At 46.5% G+C, this 15860-nt stretch overlaps 1 protein-coding gene and 1 long non-coding RNA gene across 6 annotated transcripts in view; one reads left to right on the forward strand and one right to left on the reverse strand.

The window, feature by feature from the left end:
- The first annotated feature begins 17 nt into the window (after positions 1–17).
- On the forward strand, positions 18–15678 carry LOC139081062 (uncharacterized). 4 transcript variants are annotated; one of them, XR_011536017.1, is made up of 4 exons: positions 18–470; positions 4791–5058; positions 6165–6309; positions 11514–15678. It is a non-coding gene; the product is annotated as an uncharacterized lncRNA (long non-coding RNA). The 4 variants fall into 4 exon arrangements; XR_011536014.1 differs by having other exon boundaries at positions 195–470; positions 6086–6309; XR_011536016.1 differs by having other exon boundaries at positions 200–470; positions 6076–6309.
- The window catches only part of BTK (Bruton tyrosine kinase), a 31726-nt gene continuing 16439 nt past the window's right edge, over positions 574–15860 (reverse strand). For both annotated transcript variants that reach the window (XM_070605016.1, XM_070605015.1), the window contains 14 exons: positions 12090–12218; positions 11723–11790; positions 10720–10907; positions 9991–10053; positions 9340–9394; positions 8998–9077; positions 8688–8815; positions 7599–7673; positions 6928–7099; positions 6199–6415; positions 4818–4882; positions 4093–4211; positions 3392–3549; positions 574–1079 (listed from right to left, as the gene is read on the reverse strand). In XM_070605016.1, coding sequence (XP_070461117.1) covers positions 1008–1079; positions 3392–3549; positions 4093–4211; positions 4818–4882; positions 6199–6415; positions 6928–7099; positions 7599–7673; positions 8688–8815; positions 8998–9077; positions 9340–9394; positions 9991–10053; positions 10720–10907; positions 11723–11790; positions 12090–12218 — 1589 coding nt within the window. In that variant the 3' untranslated portion in view covers positions 574–1007. The remainder of the gene's footprint in view (positions 1080–3391; positions 3550–4092; positions 4212–4817; positions 4883–6198; positions 6416–6927; positions 7100–7598; positions 7674–8687; positions 8816–8997; positions 9078–9339; positions 9395–9990; positions 10054–10719; positions 10908–11722; positions 11791–12089; positions 12219–15860) is intronic.

Genomic DNA, 15860 nt, shown 5'->3' on the forward strand with positions numbered 1-15860 from the left:
CCCTGCGCGCCTCCCGCGGCGGCGACTCCGCCCCCACCCCACCCCAGGGCTCAGGGCTTGCCGCCCGGCGCCGTCACGCTGTCTGGACGTTATTAGAAAAAGGAAGAAAAAAAAACTAGTGTAAAAAAGGAAGTGACTTCCGACCACGTGGCCCATCCCTGGGCGGCCCAACGGCCCCGCCCCTGCCCGCTGCCAAATCGGCCCGCTCTGTCCCAGCCGCCGTGCTGGCGGGTCACTTAGCCGTCCCGGGGCCCTGGCTGAAGTTCTTTGAAGGAGTTTTCCCCTCCTGGCAGAGGGAAGAGAGGCTCCAGCAGAATTTGTTCCCAACGGTCAGCTTCATCTCGATAATATGGCATGCGTACTGTATGCCAGGCGCTGTGCTTTGGCTTGTGAGTTCGTCTCTGATTCAGAGGCAGTTTTTTCCAAGAGCCAGAGGGGTTAAATGCCGAGGAGCCTGTCGAGTTCTCAAGGTAGGAACATGCCAAACGAATGCCACACAGTAGTTTTCTGGAACACTGAGATAGGGCGCTTCAGGGAGGCTGCCTGATTAATTGAGATAGCAGGAAACCTTCATGCTTTCCAGTAATTTTATTTTATCAAAACACCCTCCCCTCCCATTTTTATGACACCGTTTTATTCTTGCCAAATTCTGCCTCCCTCCCCCCAAGCTCTAGTGCGTACCCAAAGAGCTGTTGGACCCCTTGTGAGGCTATTTACATCCCTCCCTCCCCCTAACTGTTTTCATCCCAAATTCAGTCTGTCTAATATTCTGGGGAAATTTCCTCTCTAGGGAACAATACCAGGCACAATAATTCCTTCGCCTTTGCTCAGAAGGTACTATCCTGGGGAATCAAAGAAGAGAGGCATTCCTAGATGTAGAGAGGGACCTTTGTGGATTCAGCGAGAGCACAAAGGCTCCAGGGCCTGTAAACCTGGGATTTCCTCAGAGAAAGTGAGATTGGGGCTTGTGGAGGAGAGGAGTAGAACCAAAAAGCTTATTGGTGAGCTCAGGATTCTTCATCCATGACATCTAGAATGTTGCTCAGAAGAATTTTGAAAGTGGGACGTTCATCTGCTTTCTAAAATGAAAGAAAAAGTAGTGTTATAGTGGGCTAGAATCTAGAAGTCAAGAGAAGTGCAATGAGTTAGCAACAAATATTTGTTAAGCATATACTATATGCCCAGTAGCATACCCTGTCAATTACAAAAAAAAATGGAGAAGAAATAGAAGCGCTCCATGAAGTGCTTGTGTACTTTTCATCCTTAGTAACTCAGGTTATTAATGTGATGAGGACAATTTGCAAATTAAACTGACAAACATATTGATTAAAACTGAGAGAAAATTCGTTACATGATTCTACACCACTGCATTCTTATTTCGGATCCTCAAGTGAAAAATGGATACCAAACAAGTTAAAGTGGTTGACAACTGAAATCCTTTATGTTGTGATAATTTTTAGTTTGGTTTCAAACACTGTTCCTATCACCCTATAGCGAAAGTTAACAAAGGAATTAACATTTCAAGACTATAGGCATGGGGCCTGCCCCGGTGGCACAGCAGTTAAGTGCATACATTCTGCGTCAGCGGCCCCGGGGTTTGCAGGTTCTGATCCCGGGTGCAGACATGGCACCGCTTGGCAAGCCATGCTGTGGCAGGCGTCCCACGTATAAAGTAGAGGAAGATGGGCATGGATGTTAGCTCAGTGCCAGTCTTCCTCAGCAAAAAGAGGAGGATTGGTGGCAGATGTTAGCTCCGGGCTAATCTACCTCAAAAACAAACAAAACAAAAAAGACCACAGGCTGCATCACTGGGCGGAGATACTGAGCACCTGAGAACCTTAGCAGTGTCTGGCCTCCAGACTAAGGCCCCTTGTGATTGCCATGGTCCATAAGCCCCTGAGGTATTTAGGGATTCAGGGCATATTCATGCCAGAAAGGTCACGATCCATCAGAACCAAACAGTTATCAGTTTCTTGTTCCTTTGACTCAGTGGTTTCCAAACCTAGCTGAGTATCAGAATTTCCTGGGAAGTTGAAAGACGTTTCTGGGTCCCGCTCCAGACATACCTAATCAGAATCTCTGGAGATAAGGCCCAGTCATCTGCAATTTTAAGAGCTCCCCAGGGGTTCTGATGTGCATCCAGTTCCGAGACTACTACTTTAAACAGGCTGTGGAGACAGTGCCTGTCTGAAACAGTTAGCGAGCAGAGCGAGGGTGTCCTGGTTGGGAGGGAGCATAGCCAATCACCCTGAATCCTCCATGGCACAGGAGAGAGAAGAGAAATGGCTCCAAGGGATTCTCCTCCACGCTTTGTTTCTGAGCTCAGTCATTTGTGAAAGGGAAAGGAGCATGGTCTGATTCAGATACCGACTTTTCACCCCACCAGGTGGGCTCTAGATTCATATATATGTGCTTGTTGGACACTGTTTTTCCCTGTCTTAGTTCTGTCTGGGGCAGAACTAAGATTGAGCATTCACTTCCTACTAGAGATTTAGATTGTCAAATTAAGGTTGCTAAGGCTCTACTGAAAAGTGGAAAAGGCTCCTCCGAAAGAACCCAAAGTGAGAGCAGCAAAGCATTTAGTGTTAGTGGGACTGGCTCCTTATTTTCAGAATACCACGTCTACCGCATACCCCGTAATGCATCGTATTAAGGGAAAAAAAACACAAGCACTACCTATTTTAGTTCCCTTTCAGGCCTTAGGGTTTAAAAAAAATTTCATTTTGGACTTCATCCAGAAAAGGTTGGCAGCTAGTAAAATAGAAGAAGAGGCCAATGACTCCCAAAGGAATGAACACAAATTTGAATGACTTTTCTTTTTTAATGTCCATACACTTGTCTGAGTACCTTTGGCTGCCTGCTTATGCTAGGTGGCATGGCCCCATAACACCCCTTCTCCCTAAAGCTGAATTGATATTGGGGTCTGCTAATGATACTTTAGTGAGAATTGGAGTGGGCCTGGGAAAGCCTCTGGCCATGAAAGGATTGGGGTGCAGGCCAGGGTCTGAGAATGCGTGCAGCTGTCAGTCTGTGCCAGCTGCCATGAGACCAGGCAGAGTGGGGACTGAGTGCCTGGCTGGCTGAATGGAAAAGTAGGTTCAAGGAAATAATTTTTTTTTTGAGGAAGATTAGCCCTGAGCTAACTACTGCCAATCCTCCTCTTTTTGCTGAGGAAGGCTGGCTCTGAGCTAACATCTGTGCTCATCTTCCTCTCCTTTATATGTGGGACTCCTACCACAGCATGGCTTTTGCCAAGCGGTGCCATGTCCGCACCCGGGATCCAAACCAGCGAACCCCAGGCCACCGAAGCAGAACGTGCGAACTTAACCAGTGCGCCACTGGGCCAGCCCCCTCAAGGAAATAACTTAAGAGGTCTCAATAAAACACTTACCTCATGCCAGCAGCTGTACATGATGGTATATACCCTCTCTGAAGCTAGATGAGGCCTGTAGAGACGGAGGCCTTGGGCAATGTGTTCGGCTGTTTCACTGTTAGTAAATCTTTCATATGGCATCTTCCCCAGAGAGTAAATTTCCCACATCAAAACCCCTAGAAGATGAAAAAAATGGATTAAGTCAGTTTGCAGTCTTTTGAGTAGTAGGAGTCCTAGTCTTCCTAGATCAGCCTCAAAGATTAGATTCAGCTTGTTCCCCGCCAACGCGCCCCCGCCCCATGCCTTTTGCATTTTGTCCAAACTTCTGCTATAGCATTAACCACGCTGGAGGGTGATCCGAGTTGCACTAGACTATTAGCTCCTCTAGGAGCAAGACAGCATCTTATGTGTCTTTGTAGTTAGAGGGTCTGGCAGAGTCCCTGGGACATAATCAGTATTCAGAAGCTGTCGAATATGGAATGAATTGTTTGTTCCTCTCAATATATTGTAAGTTCTAGGAAGGCAGGGATCGTGTCTAGTTTACGGTTTTTATCCCCAGAAACCCGTGTGGTGCCTGACACAGGAAACACTCCGTAAGGATTAGGTGAATGAAAGCAAGAACAAATAACAATCTCTCTGTGCAGGTTACAAAAGGTCAGTTTCTCCCTTGCATTGCTCTTCCTTTAAGCTGCATAACCCGTATGATCTTATCCACTCACCAAAAGCCCAGATGTCAGATTTGCTGCTGAACTTGCTGTACATCAGGACTTCTGGTGGAGACCACCGGACTGGAAATTTGGAGCCTACTGAGCTTGTGTATTCGTCATCCAGAACATACCTGCAAAGGATTCAGGACTTGTTACTCTTAGGATTTGGAGAGCTTGATTTTGCTTAAATTTTCTTGGCGCTTTCACAGGAGTTGCACAAGTACACACCTACAGGCCAACCAGTGTCTTTTACAAATGTTAGTTTTGACACATCCCTGTTTTCGCATCTGATTTAGCTTTCTTGATTGACAATATGGTTACAGCAAGGATGAAGTGAAATAAGATCAAACAGGTGCTCCCTTCCTCTTCTCTAGCCCTTTCCTTTCTCTTTTCTTCTCCTGCCCTTCCTTCTATTCTGCAGTTGCCAGTGCCAATTAGACTGATTAGGAAAGAAGGAGGGATGGAGTAAAGTCAGTAGGATTAACAGATCAAGATAAGGTGTTGGGGAAATTAGCCTAAAAAAAAGAGGGAGGAAGGAGAAGAGAGGAATATAACAATAAAACAAAAGGATAACAGAAGTGACAAATCATTCAGAGAAAGAAAAGGTGTAGAAAGATGTTGGAAAAGACTAGAACGAGAAACAAAGAAAGGGAGAGGATTAAAAACTGTAATGCCTCCTCACGTTTGTACTGTGCTATTTTTCCTTTTAGAGGGGAAGATGCAAAAGGCACACTCACCTGGACAGGCCGAAGTCAGATACTTTAACAACTCCTTGATCGTTTACCAAACAGTTTCGAGCAGCCTGTAGTGTGAGAGATACCAGTGAGACCCCGTCCCTGGCACACAGATTAAAGGCACAGAGCTTCTGCCCACCAGGGGAGTGAAGCCACGGAAGCCTCATCTCCTTCAACTAGAGACCCCTTCTCACCTAACCAGAGGAAGTTGATGCCACTGAGAAATGTTGCATTTCCAACACAGGTAAAGCAACCTGCTACGTAGTCATAAGGAAAAGGCTCAGGACACACAGAATGATTTCATTCACCTTGGCAATTCCACAACACCCCTTCCTGCACTGAAATGCTGAGAGAATTAAGGGAGAACAGGAGGCAAGTGTGTTTGTTTTCTGCCTTTCTGCCGGTGGGACTAGGGCAATTTGAGCCTTGGCCTGAGTGAAATAAACAGGGGTACAAACTCTGATGCCTCCAGAGGCCAGGCGGGCAGAGTGATAAAGTGAAGTGGGGTGGCTGGAGACTGCAGGAAAGTGGAGAGCACGCAGCTGGTCTAAGGGAGGCAGCTACTCCTCAGCCCCAGCCAACAGTTAGCTTGGCCTGTGAGACTGTGGGCCCGGTGTTACAAGATGGTCTGGATATTCAAGAGAACCTGGAAGTTTAGTTTTTTAATATGAAACGTTTCTTTTTATGTGTTTGCTAACTAATATATAACATTAACAAAAAACCAAATGGGAGCTGGCTCAGTGGCATAGTGGCTAAGTTCACACGCTCTGCTTTGGTGGCCCAGGGTTCGCAGGTTTGGATCCTGGGCACAGACCAAGCACTGCTTGTCAAGCCACGCTGTGGCAGCAACCCACTTACAAAATAGAGGAAGACTGGCACAGATGTTAGCTCAGGGCAAATCTTCCTCAAGCAAAAAGAGGAAGATTGGCAACAGATGTTAGCTCAGGGCCAATCTTCCTCACCAAAAAACAAACAAACAACAAAAAAACTCCCAAAACAAACAATCAACCAAATGCACTCACGGGCCCCCAGTTTGTGACTCTGCTGTAACCAAATGATGGCTTTGTGCCAGGAGCAGCCTCATTGGGAAGCAGGTTTGCCCTTCTGCCGCTGAGGGGAAATGACCTCACCATTTCCTTGTCCTGGTAGGGGGCTGGGAGTGAGGGACTCCTCTAGCTCCCACCATGGCAGAACTCATGGTGTAGAGGCTGGAGATCCTTGATTGGCTGACCACTGGTGCAGAGGCTCACCTAACTTTTAGTGTTTTCTAGGTAAACCTGAAATGATGGCTCCAGCAGTCCTTCTCATCCATTTATGATATGTCTTCCTGTGCTACTTCCACCCCCTCAGCCCTTGGTCCCAGGCCAATCCTTTGAGGTCCTACCAGGTCTCGGTGAAGGAACTGCTTTGACTCCAGGTATTCCATGGCTTCGCAGACATCCTTGCACATCTCCAGGAGCTGCTGAGTCTGGAAGCGGTGGCGCATCTCCCTCAGGTAGTTCAGGAGGCAGCCATTGGCCATGTACTCAGTGATGATGAAGATGGGGCGCTGTTTGGTGCAGACGCCATACAACTGCACCAGCTTCTCATGGGAAAGATTCCTATAGGAGAGGCAACAAACCAGCCCTCCCTTTCTGGCTCTGCATACTAGTCAGAAAGGGGCCGGGGGAGGAAAGGGTTTGGCCTGGGAATAGAGCAGCAGATAAGGGACCATAATAGCAAGTTGACTTTCCTTCTTCCAACCTTAAACCCCAAGAGTGCCTAATATGTGAAGGTGAGCAGAGATTTGGAGTCCATCAACAGAACAGGAAACAAGCCCTGGGCTGAATGGACACTAAGGCTAAATCAGAATCCATCTTCCTTTTGAAAGTCTCATTTTCCACATTTACCCCCAAATGCTACTGAGATGGTACACACCCATGATCAACACTGTTCTCGACCAATATCTAAGGCAGAGAAATGATTACCTTAGCAGTTAGGACTCCCACCGATCAAAGGTTGACCTCAGGCCCTGGTCCCAAATCTCTATCACCTTAAACCACAGTGGGAACTGTCCTGGTAATTCTTAAACTCCAGCAACTGGATTGAGAGTTGAGTTTGGGCTGTAACTCACATCATGACTTTGGCTTCTTCAATGAACTCATCCTCGGACATGGAGCCTTCTTTGATCATCTTGATGGCCACATCATACTGGCCTCTCCATTTCCCATACTTCACTACCCCAAATTGTCCGGTCCCCAGCTCCTTCAAGAAGGTCAGGTCCTTTGGATCGATTTCCCATGAGCCTATATGAACAAAGCCTTGGTGTGATTCTTTGGGAGTCATGTATGTATAATTCCTATAATAGATAAGAATCCCTTCTAGGGGTAGAAATAGGCAAGCAGTAAAAGGGAAATTCTCAGGAGTTCTTAATCCATCTTTGCTCAGGTAAATCTCTGGGATGGGGGTTACTGGTTGGAGGAATCTGGGATTTTTAGGTGCAAGTCAGCCATAGAGCAAGAAGATAATCTAGACAAATCTCTTAAAATCCCTTTATGATTATGAGTTTTTTTAACCACAATTTAAAAAATAATCCCTGAATCTGTTTTTGCAGTCCCAGTAGGAGCCACCAGAGGGAGAAAAAATCATTAAATAACTTGTTTGGCTCTGTCTTAACCTTCCTTGTGGCAGCTGATGTAGAATGGTGTGCTGCAAGGACACTCGTGAGGCAAGGTTTAGTTGGGTCACCAAAGGTAGTCCTTGCAACTGGCCAGTCCACCCTACCCTCGAGAAATAAGCAGTTACCGTAGCCCAGGCCTGCAGTGGAAGGCGCATTCTTGTTTTGTTGAGACACTGGATATTTGAGCCTTGATATGAGTCCTGAAACAGAGAGGGTCATGCTGCTGGTGCAGTGTAGGGGTGGGATGCCTCCCACACCCTCACTTAAAGCCAGACACTTCTGACGTTCCTCTTTCTAGTACATTTTGAATCCCAGAAGATCTCCACGAACCCAAATTTTTCTGGAAGTTTCTCCCCTCACCAAAGAGTTTTCAGAGACAAAAAAGAGAAAATACTGATTGAAATACACTCCCCAACTAAATGTATCCACCCCCCCTCTCAGCCCAGGCTTAGCTCACATCCTACTTCTGCTTTTGATACTGAAAAGTGTAATCAGGACCCCATAAAATGATAACCTTGACACTGCCTTACCTGGAGGTGGCAGACAGCAGCAAACCTTCTCAATGAAGCTTTGCGCTTGTATTCATGCCCTCACTAATCTCCCCATTTTTAGAATGTCTGCACTGCTTAGAAACTGTCTTCTGATGTTTTCTAAGCTGTGTTCTTTTTTTCTTGGTAAGGGAGATTGGCCCTGAGCTAACATTTGTGCCAGTCCTCCTCTACATTTTGTATGTGGGATGCCACCACAGCATGACTTGATGAGTGGGTTGGTATCCCAACCCGCCAACCCCAGGCTGCTGAAGCAGAGCACACAAACTTAACCGCTACACTGCAGGGCCGGCCCCCTAACCCATGTGTTCTTTGACAGCAAGGACCTCGACTAATAGTTTTCCCACATTCTCCTCTAGTACCGAGGAAATTGCTGAGAACACACTAGGAACCCACTCAATACTTGCTGATTGATTAATCACCAGTCTCTTCTATGTTTTTCCTTCGCACTTAGCGTCAATCACCAAAGAAGCAGTCAGTCCCTGCTGGGTGTAAGGTCTGCCTTTGACCGCCTCTCTACTTGGCCTCTTCCCAGCATCGTAGGGGTGACTTTCACAGCTAATTCACACTGCCCCGTGAAGCTTGTTCTTCCCCTCACCACCTTGTCCTGAGTTGCTTCCCCTGGTGCTTATCACACCCTTTTTCTCTGGTGCCCTTGTTACTCACCTGCAGAGTTATGCTGATGGTAGTTAATGAGCTCAGGGATGGTGCTGAAAAGGTGCTTCTCAGCCAGGTAATACTGGCTCTGAGGTGTGGAACACACAACATAATGGCGTATCACCCCTTGAGGGTCCCTGAAGAAGTGGATGTTGAGTCAGCAACTTGGGGACAAGGGTCACCAGGACCCAAGAAGTGAAGTGAGATGAGTTTTGAGTTTAAGGGACAGAGGAAGTAGGAGGGGCACACCATTAAGGAGCCGTTGGGGGGGGGGCACTCCTGTCCTTTGTCCCCAGGGCCTTGGAACAGTAGCACTCACCCTGTAGATTTAGCAAACACAGACACGGTATATTTTCCAGCTTTGCTGGAGTCTCTGACAATGAAACCTCCTTCTTTCCCCTGAAACAACAAAAAAGCTGAGTGTGAGGAAGTGGTGCTCACACCTGCATTCCACCTGCCCAAACCTGAGAGAAAATACAAGCCCTGATTTCACTGCTAATTTCCACATTTGAGCTGCAACCTCATTGCTTTTGATACTGAAATGTGTAATTGCGACCGCGTAAAATGACAGCCTTAACACCGCCTTGCTGGAGGTGGCAGACAGCAGCAGGATCGTCCCTTGTGCAAGGAGAATGCTGTTTGCTTGTGGTTGCACACTTACCTCTTGCTTTAGCAGTTGCTCAGCTTGACTTCGGGTCATGTGTTTGGAATACCACCTGCAAAGGGAGAGTGCTTGAGTGGCTCCTGGGACATGGTGTAAGCAGCTCAGGACTCAGAGTACCCTCCGGGCCTCACCCAGCCAGTGATTCAGTCAGTTCACTCAACCCCCATTTATTGAGTGCCTGTCATGCGCATAGTGCACTGGATCCCTTCCCCAAAGTCTGGTTGGCACTGAAGATTCGTGGAAATGGAGAGTAGAGGGCGAAGGCAGGTGGCAGAGGTTACGGGGAAGGGATCAAGGACAGGGCACTCAAGGACAATCCACTTCCATGACTAGGGAGAAAAGACATGGCAGAAGTTTGACATTTTCACCTTTTCAAATGTTTTCTATCAGGCTGCAACTCTTTTTTCTTTCGGCATGCTTCTTCTGGATCTGGGGGGCCTGGTGACCTCTGCAGCTCTCATAAGCAGAGAGTATTTGGGGTGAGGGTAAGATATAGGCACTAACGTGGGGTGGTGGCATCATTTGACCCAGTTGGCACTGATTTTAATAAGTATCTTGAAATCAAACGTTTGTTGAAAGTATAAAGAAGTATCTACTATCTTTGGTTCCTCTGGGAAGATTGTGTGCCGGGAACATAAGCATACTCACTCATACATTTCTATGGAGTCTTCTGCTTCAGTGACATAGTTACTAGGGATGTAGCCTTCCTGCCTGTGGAGGAGACAATATGGTAGATCACCAGCACTCCACATCCTGGGGGAGGGGCAGATTCATACGCCCGTATCCCTGGGCTCAGAACCAATCTCAAATGGAGGTATATAAACCACGCCCCTCCCTCAAAGAGGATCATGTCGCTGATGCATGGCTAGGCCAGTGAAGTGTGTAGCTTCTGCACATGTGGCATTGATTCTATGTGCACAACAACATGTGGGCCAGACCTTACAGGTTCAGAGAGTTGGCCATGTGTAGAGCCCTGGGAAGTCCTTGGAAGGAGAGCTTATTCCCTTTGGTGTGGAAAGAACAATTTCTTTTGTTGTTGTTGTTGTTTTTGAGGAAGATTAGTGCTGAGCTAACATCTGCTGCCAATCCTCTCTTTTTGCTAAGGAAGACTGGCCTTGAGCTAACATCCATGCCCATCTTCCTCTACTTTATATGTGGGATGCCTACCACAGCATGGCTTGCCAAGCGGTGCCATGTCTGCAGCCGGGACCTGAACTGGCAAACCCCGGGCTGCCGAAGCGGAATGTGCAAACTTAACCGCTGCGCCACTGGGCCGGCCCCGAAGAACAATTTCTGATCGGGATCCTGAGTAGGGGAATTATGCTGCAGGATTTTGCATGTGTGTGGGGTGGGCTGGAAGGGCTGGCGTGGACTCACCCATTTTTATCCCGTGCTCGCCACCAGGGTAAGTTGCTTTCCTCCAGGATAAAATACTCGTTGCCCTTCCGCAGCTGTAGATCATTGGCATTCATTGGCATGTAATCATAAAGGGCTACCACCTTTTTCAGCTCGCTGGTGGAGACGGGTGCTGCTGTCGGCTCAGGGGGCAGCGGCTTTTTCAAGATCTGTGTAGTTAGAAAAAAGGGTGGTTTGGCTAGATATCAAGCACCTCTCCTCTTCTTCCCCAACTCTCTGACTTACTAGAGACACCATTCTAACCCAAACCAGGCATAATCAAAAAGTTTATTGAGCTTTCATTCAACAGTCATTTTTAAGCACCTGTTCATGGGCTGTCAGCCTGGAGTGCACATCAGAATCATCTAGGGAGCGGTTAGCATTGCCCCCAGGCAGTTTCTCAGACCAATCACGTCAAAATCTCTGGGGATGGGACCGAGGCATCAGGATTTTTCAACCTTCCAGGACAAAAACCTTGTACAACCACAGTCAGGAAACCTTCTTGGCGCTAAACTAGTACAGGAATCCAAGTGGCTCTGAATTTCAGTTTCCTTGTTTGTAAAATGAGCATAATAATTCCTGCCTGGCTCACTGCGATATATGAGAAAGGGCTTTCTAGACCTCAAAAAGTAACCAAAAAATCAAGTTTTAAGGTAAAATGTTAGTGGTAGAATCGAGGTATTAGGTATATGGATGTTCACTGTTAAATTCTTTCAACTTTATGTTTGAAAATATTTTTCGTTAAAAAAAATCAGGCTTTGTTTTCTTTTCAACAGGTGACTGGATTAAATGGTTGCCAAGAGCTTCCCAATAGCCCTCTATCTTTCCACTGAAGAGGAAGTCCTAACTAGGACAAATCCCCTGTCTCAGCAAGAATACCAGCCAACACTGCCAGGTCCCAGGGGAATTCTAAGACTGGTGTGTTTTCAGACCGTGACTGTGAGTTGCTATTTAAGCAGTAGCAGCACCCAATTTCCCTGTATACCTGGTCCTCCTCAGGCGTGGGAGGAAGAGGCTTTTTTGTCTTTCGGTGAGAACTCCCAGGTTTTAAGCCTGCAAAGTAAAGAAACCAGTGAGCGTAAAGAATGCATCTTAAGAAAAGGCCCGGGGACAGGTTTGGTCAGGGACTTTGCTCTTGGACACAGTGCCTGTAGGCAAGTTAGGAAAAGTCGGGTGGATACAGCCCTGGGCCAGGTGGCACAGCTTGGAGAACAGAGCACCGGCTGGGTCTTAGCCCCCACTAATCCCCTCTTCATGCAGCGGCCAAAATGTACAACCTCGTGCCACGTCCCTGGGTTTGATAGATCTTTGAGGGTGATGGAGGGAGAAATTAGATTGATCAGATCTCTTACTTCCATTCCTGTTCTCCAGAATTTGGCAGCCCATAGCATTTTTGGCTGTCTGAGAGCAGCAGAGATACTGCCCATCGATCCAGAAGCAAGGGTGGTATTTCTGTACCAGATCACTGTTGTACCGGATTACTGTAACAGGAGAGAAGAGAGACAGATCACATGTGACGTGCGGGAGAATCCACCATTTGCATGCTTTTCTCTTTGAGCTTAGTGGTGAGCTTTAACCAACTGCCCCTTCCTCGGCCACCCTGAAGGAAGCAGACAACAAGACCAGTTGGCTCACATGCCTGGCCCTGGAGAGTTCCTGTGCAGTTCTCTTCAGTGGTCTGTCGTGATGACTATCTGCCAACCAAACCAACGTGATAAGAATATCTGATGTCTCCAGAGCCCAAGAACAAAAATATGTTATCTGTGTTTTTCTGGTAGCCATTTCAATCTTCCTGTAAGGCAGGGGTTGATTATAGTGTTCTTTTCCAGATAAGGGAAACAATGTGCCCAAGGCAAACTCGCTCAAGCTTTCAATATACCAATGTCCCAGCTCCTTGAGTGATCTTTTAGAGATATTTGCCTGAGTGAAGACTTCTGCTTTAGGCTTTCTGCATTCATGGAGTAGTCAACAGAGCAAGCTCAGGGGAGATGAAGGGGATTCTGCCTCTAGAATAAACATGGTTCCAATCTTTATAGGGCCACCGAGGGGGATTGAGCAATGAAGGTGGGTTGAGCTCATTGCGGGAGATAAACACAGCAGCTCCATTTCCCACACAGAGTTGTGAGGCTCAGAAGATCTCCCAGAAGCCAAAGTGCCTTGCAAAGAATAGAGTGGTTTGCAGATAGGAGGAATTGATGTTACGGTTTGTAATACTGTGGCATCTCAAGAACCTTAAAGTGAAGTCAGTTAGACAAGTCATCCTGGGATCATGTTTGTCAGATAACAGAGAAGCAAAGACAACTGAAATAATTGACAATAGCTGGCACTGGGGCAGAGACCTCGGCTGTCCTAAGAAAATGCACGTTCGAGAACATACGCATTTCAGCATCTACTGCTTAGAAAAAGCCCTGCATAACTTTTTTTTTTAAGATAAAAATAAAACCAAACCTTCTTCTGTAGAGACCAACTCAAGTCCTTAAGAGCTTTCTAGTCATACCCCACTCACGTAAGGCTTTGGAGGAGGCCTAGAAGCTTCTGGTGGCGAGGTGCATTTTATAGGCAAATGAACAAAACTGCTGTCTTAAAAAGTAAGTGCTATCTTGATGCTTTTCTAAAGATAGATTTGAAAGCTTGTAACTACTCTCCCCTGTCCACCCTCACCTCTCGCGTTTTCAGCTCTCCCCTTCATCATTGCACCAAGTGCAGGGTGGTGGGAGCTGTTCCAGTGGGGTGTGGGCTATAAGGGCCTGCATCATCTGTAGAAAATTTTAAAACAATAATAAAACCAACCAAAAGCCTGCCTGGCTTTTATTATTACCAGGCACTGGAAATTCTGTGCAATGTTCCTAATGCTCTTCCCAGCCAGGATTGGTTGCTCCCACCACCTCCACCCTCTGCCCCTCCTCCATGCCATTACCCTTCCCACAGGGATTTGAAGACCCTTGAGTGCAGGTCTGGGCACCAGTAGACATGCCAAGAATTCTTAACAACTAGGTGCTTAATAAACTAAGCTATGCTAATATGCTAATGAGGGGACCTAAGGCTTCCTGCCTTACCCACCTTCAGCACACTCATTAAGAACCCACCCTAGGAAATTGACCATTCTTTTTCACCATTCACCAAAATAAACTCAAAATGGATTAAAGACCTAAAGGTGAGACCTGAAACCATAAGGCTTCTGGAAGAAAACGTAGGCAGTACACTCTTTGACATCAGTATTAAAAGGATCTTTTCGGACACCATGCCTTCTCAGAGAAGGGAAACAATAGAAAGAATAAACAAATGGGACTTCATCAGATTAAAGAGCTTCTTCAAGGCAAATGAAAACAGGATTGAAACAAAAAAACAACCCACTAACTGGGAAAAAATATTTGCAAGTCATATATCTGACAAAGGCTTAATATCCATAATATATAAAGAACTCTCGCAACTCAACAACAAAACATCAAACAACCCAATCAAAAAATGGGCTGGAGACTTGAACAGACATTTCTCCAGAGAGATATACTGATGGCCAATAGGCACATGAAAAGATGCTCATCATCGCTGATCATCAGGGAAATGCAAATCAAAACTACACTAAGCTATCACCTTACACCCGTTAGAATGACAAAAATATCTAAAACTAATAGCAACAAATGTTGGAGAGGTTGTGGAGAAAAAGGAACCCTCATACACTGCTGGTGGGAATGCAAACTGGTGCAGCCACTATGGAAAACAGTATGGAGATTCCTCAAAAAATTAAAAATAGAACTACCATACAATCCAGCCATCCCACTACTGGGTATTTATCCAAAGAGCTTGAAGTCAGCAATCCCAAAAGTCCTGTGCACCCCAATGTTTATTGCAGCACTGTTTACAATAGCCAAGACGTGGAAGCAACCTAAGTGTCCAGCAACAGACGAATGGATAAAGAAGATGTGGTACATATATACAATGGAACACTACTCAGCTGAAAAACACAACAAAAGCATTCCATTTGCAATAACATGGATGGACCTTGAGAGAATTATGTTAAGTGAAATAAGCCAGCGAGAGAAAGATAATCTGTGTATGACTCCACTCATATGAGGAATTTAAAATTATGGTCTAAGAACAGTTTAGTGGATACCAGGGGAAAGGTGGGGTGGGGGGTGGGCACAAAGGGTGAAGTGGTGCTCCTACAACATGACTGACAAACATTAATGTACAATTGAAATTTCACAAGATTGTAACCTATCAATAACTCAATTAAAAAAAAAAAAAGAACCCACCCTAGGGGCTGGCCCAGTGGAGCAGCAGTTAAGTGCGCATGTTCCACTTCGGAGGCCCAGGGTTCACTGGTTCAGATCCTGGGTACGGACATGGCACCGCTTGGCAAGCCATGCTGTGGTAGGCATCCCACATATAAAGTAGAGGAAGATGGGCACGGATGTTAGCTCAGGGCCAGTCTTCCTCAGCGAAAAAGAGGAGGATTGGCAGCAGTTAGCTCAGGGCTAGTCTTCCTCAATAAGAAAAAAACCCACCCTACATTCCCAAATAGTGTCTGTCTCTTAAGAGCTACATTAAGGATGACACCCCTTCTTTTGTTGGCTAATGCAGAGCTGGTACTTCCAGCTACTTAGGAGAGAATTGCAAAAGCAGAGTGTCCGTTATGGACTGAATGTGTCCCCCAAAAATTCTTATGATGAAGCCCCCCAATGTGATGGTATTAGGAGATGGGGCCTTAGGGAGGTAATTAGGTCATGAGAGTGCAACCCTCATGATGTGATTAGTACTCTTAGAAGAAGAAACCCGAGAGAGATTTTCTCTTTCTCTCTGCCATGTGAGGACGCAGTAAGAAAGTGGCCGGTCTGCAAGCCAGGCAGAGAGTTCTCACCAGGAATCAAATCAGTTGGCAACCTGATCTTGGACTCCCCAGCTTCCAGAACTGTGAAAAATAAATGTTTGTTATTTCAGCCACCCAGTCTATAGTATTTTGTTATGGCAGCCCGAGCTGACACAGAGTGTCCAAGTGGGAGGGCTAGGAGAAGACTGCTTACTTCACGGATGCATAGGGCCAGGCCAGTCTGGGAAGCACTAATGGTTGGTGTACATTCTCTAAGTACTTGATGGGCTGGTCTCTCATATCCGTTTTCATCAGG

This window comes from Equus przewalskii, chromosome X (genome assembly GCF_037783145.1).
Source record: "Equus przewalskii isolate Varuska chromosome X, EquPr2, whole genome shotgun sequence".
NCBI lineage: Eukaryota > Metazoa > Chordata > Mammalia > Perissodactyla > Equidae > Equus > Equus przewalskii.